The 12,581-nt window shown below is 36.1% G+C and overlaps 1 protein-coding gene and 1 long non-coding RNA gene across 12 annotated transcripts in view; one reads left to right on the forward strand and one right to left on the reverse strand.

The window, feature by feature from the left end:
• GRIA4 (glutamate ionotropic receptor AMPA type subunit 4) overlaps window positions 1-12,581 on the forward strand; it is a 375,233-nt gene that overhangs the window by 290,327 nt on the left and 72,325 nt on the right. For all 11 annotated transcript variants that reach the window (XR_004665232.3, XM_063608252.1, XM_034933614.3 and 8 more), the window contains exons 7-9: window positions 987-1,145; window positions 6,564-6,731; window positions 7,948-8,052. Coding sequence is in view for 10 of the 11 variants with exons in the window: in XM_063608252.1 (XP_063464322.1) it covers window positions 987-1,145; window positions 6,564-6,731; window positions 7,948-8,052 (432 nt within the window). In the remaining variant the exon portion in view is untranslated. The remainder of the gene's footprint in view (window positions 1-986; window positions 1,146-6,563; window positions 6,732-7,947; window positions 8,053-12,581) is intronic.
• Window positions 6,842-12,581, reverse strand: part of LOC129393406 (uncharacterized) — a 61,931-nt gene continuing 56,191 nt past the window's right edge. The window contains exon 3 of the long non-coding RNA XR_008620257.2: window positions 6,842-7,094. This is a non-coding gene — a long non-coding RNA (uncharacterized LOC129393406). The remainder of the gene's footprint in view (window positions 7,095-12,581) is intronic.

Consider the following 12,581-nt stretch of genomic DNA (forward strand, 5'->3'; position numbering starts at 1 on the left):
ATTGTTTATCAGACATAGTAGTCTTCTGGAGGAGTCTTTAGGATTTTCTAGGTGTAGGATGACGTCATTAGTGAACAGAGATAATTTGACTTCCTCTTTTTCCTATTTGAATGCCTTTTTTTCTCTTTTCTGATTGTTCTGGCCAGGATTGGAGGTACTATGTTAAATACGAGTGGTGAGAGTGGACATCCTTGTCTTGTTCCAGTTATTAGGAATAATGCTTCAAGCTTCTGCCCAGTCAGTATGATGTTTGCCGTGGGTTTGTCATAGATGGCTTTAATTAGTTTGAGATATGTTCTTTTGATGCCTAGTTTGTTGAGGATTTTTATTATGAAAGTATGTTGCATTTTATCAAATGCTTTTTACTGTATCTGTTGGGAGGATCGTAAGGTTTTTGTTTTTAATTCTTTTTATTTGGTGAATCACATTTATTGCTTTGCATATGTTAAACCATCCTTGCATCCCTGGAATAAAACCTACTTGATCACAGTGAGTTATCTTTTTGATGTGCTGCTGGATTTGGGGTGCTGGTATTTTGCTGAAGATTTTTACGTCTGTGTTCATCAGGGATGTTGGCTTGTAGTTTTCGTTTTTATTGTGTCCTTGCCAAATGTTGGTTTCAGTATGATACTAGTTTCATAGAATGAGTTAGTGAGAAATAGGAGACTTTTTGATGCAATCATATTTATCTCCTGTATCCCCCTTTATACTTCATAAAAGGCAATCAGAGGCATTCAAGAAATACTTGATTTGAACTGAAATAAAAACATATCTTTGTCTCATGTATTGGATTTTGAATTAAAGAATTTAACAGCTAAATAGACATAATTAGACTTTCCACATCTTTTATTATCATTTTCCACATTTTTAGCCATTGCTTTATTAAAAATCTTTTAATATGTATAGGTTATTAATTTATGTTACTATTGAAGAGCTGCCATGTATAATAAACTAAATTTAACAATCTTTTGTATCAATTTTTATAGGGATTCAAGGATATTTCTCTTGAGAGGTTTATACATGGTGGAGCCAATGTTACTGGATTCCAGTTGGTGGATTTTAATACACCTATGGTAATCAAACTAATGGATCGCTGGAAGAAACTAGATCAGAGAGAGTATCCAGGATCTGAGACTCCTCCAAAGGTATTTGTTTATTTTTATCTACTGTATTACTGATAGTTTAAAATTTTAAGATGAAAAGTTTATTATACAGTTTTTCCATTAACATTTTGCCAAACATAGTATGGCATGCGAAAAAAGCATTTTGTCCTTATAACTGCCTTGCACATGCTCTTAATAATTTCTAAATTTCTGTATTTAAGAGTAGAGTTTCTAGACATTAGCTCAAGCAGTTTACTATTATTATTACAGTACTATACATATGAATTTTCTTTCAGAATTAAATTTTTTTAATTGTTAACTAAATACTTCAAATGTGAAAGAGCATCCGTAACTTTTCTCCCACACAGAAATCTTCATGAAGTGATTTAAAATGAGTAGGCAAATTAGGTATTTAGCAGAAATGTAAAATATACAAGCTTCTGCAAAAGTTCTCTTTCAAATTAACAGTGAAAAATCAGGTTGTTTTCATTGTTTTCTGACTGATATTGTGAACATATGCTATTAATATTTGATCAGAAAAAGCTGGTAAATTTCTGATCATAAGCATATTTGATCAAACTAAACAGATAGATGACTTTCTTAGACCTCATGTTAAATTATGGCATAATGTTTCTTAAATTCCAACTTAGTGGTTTGAGCCCCTACCTAATAAGGCACCATCATCATCATTTGCTAATCTATTACTTACAGTGTATTCCAGTAAAAAGTTTTATGTATAATTTGGAAACTCAAGCCTAGAAAAAACAAGATCTAAGGCTAGAGGGTCTCAGCTCTGCTTCTATTTTCTAATTATAATATTTCATATTGGCTATGTCCATTTCTTCTCTGAAATGCTGGAATTTGGCCAGCTCAGCATACCATCTTCACTGCCTTATAAAATCACAGAATTTCAAAACAGAACATTAAATGGATGTCCACTATGTGTCAAGCACTATTGTCCAATCCTTTGATTTTACAGATAAATTACAAGCAAATTATTAAATGGATTTGTTAGTTGGCTGTCCTTGAGTCAGGGACCAGGTTCATGGAATACACAGGATATAATTATTTTAATGTCTCCTATTTGATTATATCCAACTAGACTTGTCTATGCTATAGCTTTGTCCTCTTTGTTATATAATCCTCTCATCCTTCACAACTCTTGGCATGATGCTAGGCATTCAGTAGCCATTTAATAAATAAATGCAGTACAATTAGTTCTTATTATTCACAGCAGTTATGTTCTATAAAGTCTCTTTAAATACTGAATAAGTAAATATAGAACCATTGCTCCAGGGGAAATATAGGGTTAAGTTCTGCTAGCCTCTGGTTACAAACTTTTTGTCAACTATTCAGTATATAACCTTGTTTTATGGGTGTTTGTGTTTAAAGAAACCTTATTTAATGTATTGTTAGTTCATGAACATTGAACTCCTGGCCAACAGCACCATGGTTCATGCCCGAATGAAGCTTATTTAACATGCGCATTTTCTCCATAAGGCACATCACAGCCTTCTTGCACTTGCGAACACTAAACAGCACATCAACACTATGCTTTTGGGCCATGTTAAACAGTGAAATCATCAGCAAAAAGCACAAAACTGCAGAAAACATGGCACTAAATAGAACACAAAAAGGACACTTGTTTACAGTATGAGAGCAGAAACAAGGAAACAGTGTTTCCTTGTTCAGCCACAGCTGGGACCTTGTGTGTTGGGTTACTCAAATTTTTCACCACTCTATACAGTTCCACAAATAACCACAAAAGTGCCACAAGTATCGATTTAAGAGTAACAAATAAATATTAGCAAGGAGGAAAATTTGAAAATTTAGAGTCCACAAATAATGTGGATTGATTATAATTAAAGTGTACTCTAAGTGTTTAATTTTTCAACCAAGATTAAAAGCATGACTTCTGATCATGTCACTTCCCTGCTTTAAAAAAATCTCCTGGAATCAAGGTTTTCCATTCTATAGGCCAGTCAGGCCTTTCCAAGTGCATGATCCTCTGCCTCCTTTCTGATGCTCCAGACAATGTGAGCTGCGCTGCATTTCCCCACCCTTTATCACTCCCTGTGCACGTGCTTCTACCTCAAAAGTCCTCCACCATCATGTCTACCTGTTGAAATCCAACCATCTTCCAAGGCTTTATCTCAAATTCCACTTTCTCTATGAAATCTTTTCTTTTTTCTTTTTTTTCAGGTTGACTTATTTATTTTTTTGAGACAGAGTCTCTCTCCGTCACCCAGGCTGGAGTGCAGTGTCGCGGTCTCGCCCCTCACTGCAACTTCCACCTCCTACGTTCAAGCGATTCTCGTGCCTCAGCCTCCTGAGTAGCTGGAAATTACAGGCCTGCCCCACCACACCTGACTAATTTTTGTATTTTTAGTATAGACGGGGTTTCTCCACGATGGCCAGGCTGGTCTTGAGCTCCTGGCCTCAAGTGATCTGTCCCAAAGTGCTGGCCTTACAGGCGTGAGCCACTGCGCCTGGCCCAGATCTGGTATTTGATACCACAGCAGGGTGATTACAATCAACAATAATTCACTGTACATTTAAAAAGAACTAAAAATAGATATATATAGAGAGAGATATAGATATATATATATATATATTTTGTAAATGTGATTCCTTTCCCCCTTGTAATCTCCATAGTATTTGATTGGGCAATTCTCATCAGGGATTTAATATAATTATTTGCACACTTACTGTTTCACTCCTATAAACTCTCTGGGGCAGTAACCATCAAATACTCATCTTTGTAGTCTTCATGATTCCTAGCTAGAGTCTGGTACATTTTTCAAAGAGCTCTCAGATATGATATGAAATTTCATCCTCATAATAATCACAATAGAGAGTCACTATTATCTTGTTTCATTTCATTTTGCTCTGTTTTATACTCCATAACCAAAAAAATGTGCTTCACATTCCCATAAACCTGTGTCACAGAATTAAAATTCATCCCAGTTCTTTCTTCTCTAAGCCCATACTTTTTCTACCGCACTATGATTCTGCCCAATTCTGTCTTGTTATCTATAAATCTTAGTAAATAGAAATCATTTCATCATTCTAATCACTTATCAGAGCAGTAAATAACTATAGGGCACTATTTACCCTGCCTAAAAATGAAATGATTAGTAAGAATATTCTAGGTGCCACCTAGAACTTGTCAGCCCGTAACTGTGGATCCCTGGATTATAGCACAAAAGACACATAGAAAAGAATTATATCTTTTGAAAAGGTAAAACTGATTTAAACTACCGTTTCTTTCCGTCTATCAGCTCTATGACCTGTCAAATCCCAGGTCTTTGCCACTCTGGCTGAATGTCTCCTTTGCTCTGCACCACTCTGTGTGATACCTGCTCTTTTTTCTGGTTCACATATTTCATAAAAATAAATGGACTTTTTAAAACACAGCAAGTGCATTTGCTTTTTGGTGCCATCTCTTCTCAGCTTCTTTCTTCCTGTTGAAAAAGTGGCAATATTTTTCTTTTTTTCCTCCTTTGGTCCTCAAGTACTAGCATTGCATTTTTCTCTTGCCCTTTGTGACTTAGGCAAGATTCATTTTATTTCTCGTTTTTATTTTCTTGCCTTAAGAAAAAAAAATGATTTGATGACTTTCTCTACTCAAAGATGTGTTGGGTCAGGCAGAGAAGGAGCACATTCAGTTTTGGTGTAGTACCTTGCTTAAACACCTTAATTTTTCTCAGCTACCCCATCCCAATCAATTGTGAAGGGCACATTTATCCAGAAGCTTGTTTTATCATGTCCTGGGGGAATATATAGGAAAGCTCTTAATTTACATGGTTCTTTTAAATCCTTCTAATACAAGAGTTATATCCTATACTATTGAACAGTTATTTGTTAGAATTAATGCTCCTTATTTTATCCATGTTTTAGTTTTTCTCTTCCCTGTAATGGTGGTTGCTATGTCTCATGGCCGTGTTGCCTAAGTTTACTTTCTTTTCTTTTTTTTTTTTTTTTTTTTTTCTTTCTGAGACAGGGTCTTTATCTGTCACCCGGGCTGGAGTGCAGTGGCACAATCATTGCTCACTGTACCCTTGACCTCCTGGGCTCAAGCGATCCTCCTCCCACCTCAGCCTTCCAAGTAGCTGGGACTACAGGTGCACACAACCACGCCTGGCTAATGTTTTGCAGTTTTTGTAGGGATGGGGTGTGGCCATGTTGCCCAGGCTGCTCTTGAACTCCTAGACTCAAGTGATCCACCCACCTCAACTTCCCAAACTGCTAGGATTACAGGTGTGAGCCACCATGCCCGGCCCTAAGTTTACTTTCTACAATTGGAATTTCAAATGATTTTTCTTCATTTGAAAGCACAAAATCAAGGAGATCATCCTCCACTTTCTACAGCACAAATCTACTGCTCATACAGGCATGGAAGGTGTTAATTATAAGGAACTGACCATATGGAATTTCTAAAGGAGACAATGTAGTTTTTGCCGTTATTAGTAGTTAGTAGTTGATACTATTTAGCACAGTGACTAGTACATACCCATTTTTTGAATAAGTAGATCTGTCATGCTTCAAGAAAACTGTGCCCCATTTCCATGTGTTCAGGAATTTTCTTATAAGTCTCTACCACAAGCAATCCCATGTTGATTTATTTTTATATTTAGAAAACTACATTTTTATCTCAATCTTTCCTCACTTTTTCCCCTAACCTTAATAATCTTTTCTCAGACGTGCGGGGAGCTCACTCTTTTCTCAAAGAGAAGCAGATGGTCTACCCTTCACATCTCCACTTGGATCCTAGGTTATACTGAAAACTTTGATCCTAGGTTAACGAAATGACTTTGCCTTCCTGCGCACCTGCATTGGGTGTGGTATGGCAATCTCCATTCCTATTTAGCATAGTCACTGATGCATACACATTTATTGGATAAGTAGATATTATTTCTGGCATCATATTTCTGAATAACAATAAACAATTCCACTCATTCTTCTGGGAGACTGAACAAAGATAGATACTTCAAGTCCATGAACTTATATTAAATCTCAGGGAACCTTGCTAGGCCTTTTGGAGCAGGAGAAGATTAAGAGGCCCAGCCCTCCTGGGGTTCAACCACAGAAACCAACTGCGAGGCAGATTACAAAACTGCATTAGCCTTTGATACGTTAGCTATTTGTACTGGGACACAACAGAAAGGCCTTGCCTAGGGGTCTTTCTTCTCCAAACTGATGGAAAACTGTTTTATTGGAATTTCTATTTTCAGAATGGTTTTTCTCCTTTTTAAGTCAGGATGATAAGATTTGGTATACAGGCTTTATATTAAAGCAAGAATAGAAATTTCTGAAGCCAGAGTCAATTAATTATCAGTAATTTAACCATCCTTCAGACAGAATGGTGCTTTATGTCATAAACTTACAAAGACCCCAGACCATTTCTGGCACTCGATAAGATTTTAACATTTACCATTATGTTCATTTTCATTTGGTTAGTACACCTCTGCTCTGACTTATGATGGAGTCCTTGTGATGGCTGAAACTTTCCGAAGTCTTAGGAGGCAGAAAATTGATATCTCAAGGAGAGGAAATGCTGGGGATTGTCTGGCAAATCCTGCTGCTCCATGGGGCCAGGGAATTGACATGGAGAGGACACTCAAACAGGTAACTCACAATTTTATTTAAGTTCAATTCATTTCATGGTCTTGTTTTAATTGAATGTTCAAAAAACAGACTAATTTATCCAAGCACAAATACATATTACAATTGCTACTTAAATATATCAAGCCATCATTTTTGGGACATTTCTACATAAAATACAAGGTAGAATCTTGCTGTTTACATTCTATGTGGATGCATAATCAGGATAAGCTAGGTTATGTTGCAGTAATAAAAAACCCAAATCACAGTGACTCAAAACAACAAAGGAGCTTTGCTTACTCAGACACACGTTAGATTAGCAGGGGCACTTGGCTAATTGTAATCACTCGAGGACGTAGGCTTGCAGAGCAGTTACCATCTTGAATTCTGCAAAGGGAAATGGATAGTTGTGGGCAGGTTTCAAATTGGCAATTAAATTCTGTGGCTTGATAATATCACCTGTCCTGCCTATTTACAACTCATATGTCAGAAAGAGTCTCATGGGCCTAGCTAACCACAAGGGGTTCAGGAAGGATAAGCCCACTTGGGTCCTGGAACATACCAGAACCAGAAATAATGACTACCTCTGGAGATCTTTAACTTGCTTTGTAACTTTGGATTAAGTAGTTTATTTTAGTCTTTTATAATTATACTAACACTATTTGTTCAAATAATTAAGGTAATACATACATATTTAATGTTACATTTTAAATGTTCTGAAATGTCACAGGTTCAAAACATAGGTAAAAGCAAATTAAAAGGAAATTTGGAATAAAATATATTTCAATATTTTCAAAAATGTCCTTATATGTTTTTGCTTCTTATATCTTAATTTTAATATTAGCAAGGTGAGAATATGATCTGGTATAAGTATCAGGGTTATTTAATCCATTTTGTGGATATATAGATAAAACTGAAAAGTAACCATAAAAAATTGTCATTCCTATAAAAATACTTTATAATTGAGGGAGGATTCTTCGACTAAAAATGGAAACTTTATAATAGTAAAAACAAATAAAACATATTCCTCTTCCAGGGGTATAGCAAAATTGCTTATACATCCCTTTGATATTCCTATTTCAGATTCTATCCCAATAGCTCAAATACCTAATGGCATTTCAGTTAGTTGGTTATAGTTTATAGTTCTACTTTTTTAAGTAGTTATAAGCCCAGCAGATGAAGTTAAAATTCCTATAAGTGAAATTGCAAGTGAACACGTGTGGTTTTCTTTTTCACTTAGGTTCGAATTCAAGGGCTGACAGGGAATGTTCAGTTTGACCACTATGGACGTAGAGTCAATTACACAATGGATGTGTTTGAGCTGAAAAGCACAGGACCTAGAAAGGTGAGCCACGATCAAACTGAAAAACAGAATTCTCTGTTTCTTAGTTTGTATGTAACATTTTAAAGGTGTACAGAAGAAAGATGGCTGAACATTTCCTTTTTTTGTGAGTACTTACAAATACTTTAGTACTTTCTTTATAATCAATGCTGTGATAAATGTGTGTGTGATGTAATTGATATTTAGTAGTGTGCCCAAGCTGAAACAAACTAATTTATACACTGTTTATATCTCTTATCCAAAATGGATGCAATATTTTGGGTGGGGTTAGCAAAAAGAATCCCACAAAACAAAATTGACTCTGCAGAACAGAACACGAAGCAGTAAAGAGACATAAGCACCTCAAGGTAGTCATTTATGAAATTATTAGAGCAAGTACAAACAAACTACTTCTAATGGGTGAACATATTTAGAATAGGCTGGGTGTTCTTGAAGTAATCAACTAGATAAATTTCAATGACCAAAAGAGAAAGAAGATGGATGGTAAGATTATTATTAGGCTGAGAGGGAGAGAAACATCTAAGTTGTTCAGGAAGGTGCTGGTGCTAGGTTCCTGGATTTGGGAAGATAATTCTCTAGTGGTAAGATGTGAATAGGTATAGGAGCGGTCTTCCCAGCATTCAAGTACTTTATACAGTGCAACCATACAGCCCCACCACAGTAATTGGTTATAAGTGTTTTGTAGCTAACTCATGTACTTTTTAACATTCCTTTTATCTAGGAACTAGGATGTTCAGGGAAACAGATATTCAAGTTAACCTTATCTAAAAGCTGTATTTGGCTGTTTAAAAAAAATTTCCAAAATATATTTTCATGCTTTTATGTAATGATAACTGCAATTTATGAAATGCCTGCTGTGTCCTAAGCACTGGACTTGGTGCTTTGCATGATTCCATCCTCATGACAAACCTATAATTTGAGTAGTAGTATTTCTCTTTTTTTCAAATGAGAAAATTATGGCCCAATAAGTTATCTTATCCAAAGCCTGTAAGTGAGAAAACATATTTTACTCTTAGTATTTTCTCCCTTACTGATCTACATAGGAAGAGATGATTTCCTGCTGGAGGAAAACAAAGAAAGGAAGGCTGCATGGAGGAGGTGGGATTTAAAATTGCCAGGATGTTAGAGTTTGGATAGGATGAAATGGAAGGGGCAACAACCGAAAAAAGGCTTGGAGGCAGGACCATTAAAGTTAAGGTGATATATGGAAAATGGCAAAGGCTTTCCCAGTTGCGTTTTGCTTCAGTCTACAATATGGGTGTGCTTCTGTATCTGTGAGAAGTTTGGAGCTGCCGTGAAAACCATCTCTAGATTTCCATCTTCTTAATGGCATAGCCCTCGTGCAGGCTGCCAGCTAATACGTGGTAAGCTGGAGCCTACCTGATCCAGATTAGGAGTGGCAGGAGATGGATGGCAGCCGGGGGGGCCCAGCTGCACCTCACAGCAGGCTCTTCTAAGGAGATTGACTGAAGCAAGGGAAGGAGATGTTAAGAACAGCCCACTCTACCAACACACAGCCAGCAACAAAAAAGAGGCAAGTTTTCATTAGAGATCCTCTGCTAGCTGGGGAGCAGATAGGATATTCCACAGGCCCCTAAAAATGTTAACAGGTGGACAATGCTAAATGCTAACAGATGGACAAAGGTAAGACTGGCTCACCTCCTTGCCACACACCAGACCTTGCAAAATTTGCCATTTAAACAGAATATTTTAAAATGCAAATGACAATTACTTATTTTACAAAACTATAAGTGCAGAATGTCAAATCATTCTCTATAAGAGAAAGAATAGTGGAAAAAGAAAGCTGGTGCTAACTAGCAGTAATATGAAGTGGGCTATTCATAGTACTGAATCTTTTCATAGCCTATTGAACCATGATGGTAACAAAAATTAAGACTTTTCAAAGAGAAACTTAAGGAGTTAAGTTGGGAGAGTGATGAACACTACATCTTCACACCCAGCTGACACTCATCTAAGGCTCTTAAAAGAAATATGAAGTATAAAATGGTGAAGACTCATCTATCTTCTTTTTTCCATGGCAACGATCAACTCGGGCATTGTGTCAGGAATATTAAACTTAAAAATGAGCTACCATGAGAGACACTATGCTGGTGAAACTAGGCAATGTGTCTGAGAAGTGAGCAATCATTCTTGTAAATTGAACACTTGCCAGCAAGGAAGCTATCTTTGAAAACAGATCAGAGAGTCAACTCATCAGTTTGTCTGACTTCTGCAACAGGAAAACTGATAGAGAGTCTCATTAAGCAGAAGCCACAAAGCTCTTTCTGAAGTCCCAGCTGCTAAGTACAGCAGAATCTTCTTATCACTCCAGTGACCCCCATCCAGGGCTCCAGAGGGAATGCTCCAGAGCTGCATGGTTTCAGAAATCTTTAATTGTAAAAATTTCATGTATTGAGAGCACATTATATGCCACACACTGTAATGGAAAATTGATGTGCATTTTTATATTCAATCCTCATGACAACCTAAAAATAAGATATATATTTTTTTCTCCTTTTATCGAAAAGTAAGGTTCAAAGAAACTAAGTAACCTGCTCAGAGATGCTCAGCTAGAAAGAGGTGGAGCTGCAGTAGAAACCAAAATTCCTGCAGCTCTAGAGCATCACTCAAGATCTTGACTCAGGTTTCAAGATCTTGAAACATCATCAGTCCCATTGCCTATAAGGGTTTAGGGCTGGTGTGGGAATTAGGTCAGATTTTTCAGGGCAGGCCTGATCAAAGCAGCTCTCCAAGGAACCAACTTTGAGTAGAACAGGAGCTCCTCACAGCCGCTCAGTCCCTATCTGTTCTCTATGTTCTAGGCCAAGATCATCCTAAATACAGACACATTTTCTCACATATCTTAGTATAGTTACATTTGCATACAAATCACCTTTAGGAGTCCAAAGAAGGTGAATATTTTTCTGACATCCTTTATCAATTTAGTGATTTAAATGCTTCCATATTTTTGTTCTAGCATTACAAAACCACTTTTCACTCACTTTTTGTCTATAGGAAAAATATCCATTTCCCTGTCTAATTAAATGAAATCAGTCATGGGAAAAGTTCTTAATAAAATGCAAAATGCTGTGAAGACTAGAGAGAGAAATTCCATCTTCTGTGAGGTCTGGGTCCAAACTGTAGGATTCCTTTCTTTAGGAACTGACCCCTCGTGTGGACTTACTTCTAAATACGCCCATGGTCCACATGAAATCTACCATTAATTGGTCCCATATCACAAAATATGACTTTCTCTTTTTTTTTTAACAAGAATTGCATATATAGGTATAAGGCAAAAAAAAAATAAAGTTTGCTTATTATTTTAATTTGCCAGCACTTCTGAATCATTTATCTTTAAAAGGGGAATAACTGCAAACCCATGGTTTAGTTTTTAAATGCAAAATGTCAAGGTCTTGCCAATATCTAGGTACTCTCCAAAAATGTATCCCAGATCTGTGATTCTCTCTGTTGTGGGACTCATTAATAAAGAAAAATTGTCTTTCCTGAAAATTGGCTGATGAGATCTTCAGGGTGGGTGCATTTTAATGGAGTGCTAAACTGTAAAACCCCTTTTCATGTCATATAACTGTCATGTGGAAAGCAGAGTTAACAAGAATCAACTGACTTAAGTACACATAAGAATTGAGGAGAGGGTGGGTCTCAAATATATACTTGTTTTAAATTAAAAATTTCACATAATTATTAATAAATGTCAATCAGAGATTGATTCACAGGGACTATTGAAAAAACTTGCTGAACTTATAATTTTGGATCAAACCAAGAAGTGTAGCAAGCCGTATTAATAAAAAGTCTTTTTCTCCATCTGTTTTGTTATTGAATTATATATGCAACACTTGTGAATAATCTAGTGCCTCTTTCTGACACGTTAATGCTTACTCTATTTAAATATGCTCATAAATACTAACATGGCAGTTGAGAAACTTGAATTAGGCAAGTGAGACTTCCAAAACATATTAGAACAAATAGTGAATACAGACCAGTGAGCAAATGCATACATTTTATTGGAGACATGAGTTTTACCAACTGAATCAAGAAATTCAAGAAAGAAGTTTGTCAAGCATTAAATGAACACCCATTTTAGAAGGCCGCGTAGCATAATAGCAAAGCATGTAGACTTGGTGTCATATAGACCTGAGTTTTGAATTCAGGCCCTACTAAAGTGTAACTTTGTGTAATTTATTTAGCCTTCTAAAATGAATCCTCATCTCTAAAATGTGGATAATAACTGCCCCTACTCCATACTGGGTATGTGTATTAACTTTAAGACGTATACTTTTAAAAAGCATTGAGTACATTGTCTGCCTCAGAGCAAGCACTCAATATGTAATAGCCATTATTATTGCTTAATGGTCTGCAAAAAACAAAGAATCCTAAATTTCCATTAAGATCCCATTGTAGCTTACTACTTTTCAGAGTCCTTAAGTAATTACTTAATTCATTTTTAGGAAAAAGTGTTTGACTTCTAAATAAAAAAAAAATTTAAATGAAAAAAATACAAATTTAAATGTAAT

The sequence above is a fragment of the Pan paniscus genome, chromosome 9 (assembly GCF_029289425.2).
Source record: "Pan paniscus chromosome 9, NHGRI_mPanPan1-v2.0_pri, whole genome shotgun sequence".
Lineage (NCBI taxonomy): Eukaryota > Metazoa > Chordata > Mammalia > Primates > Hominidae > Pan > Pan paniscus.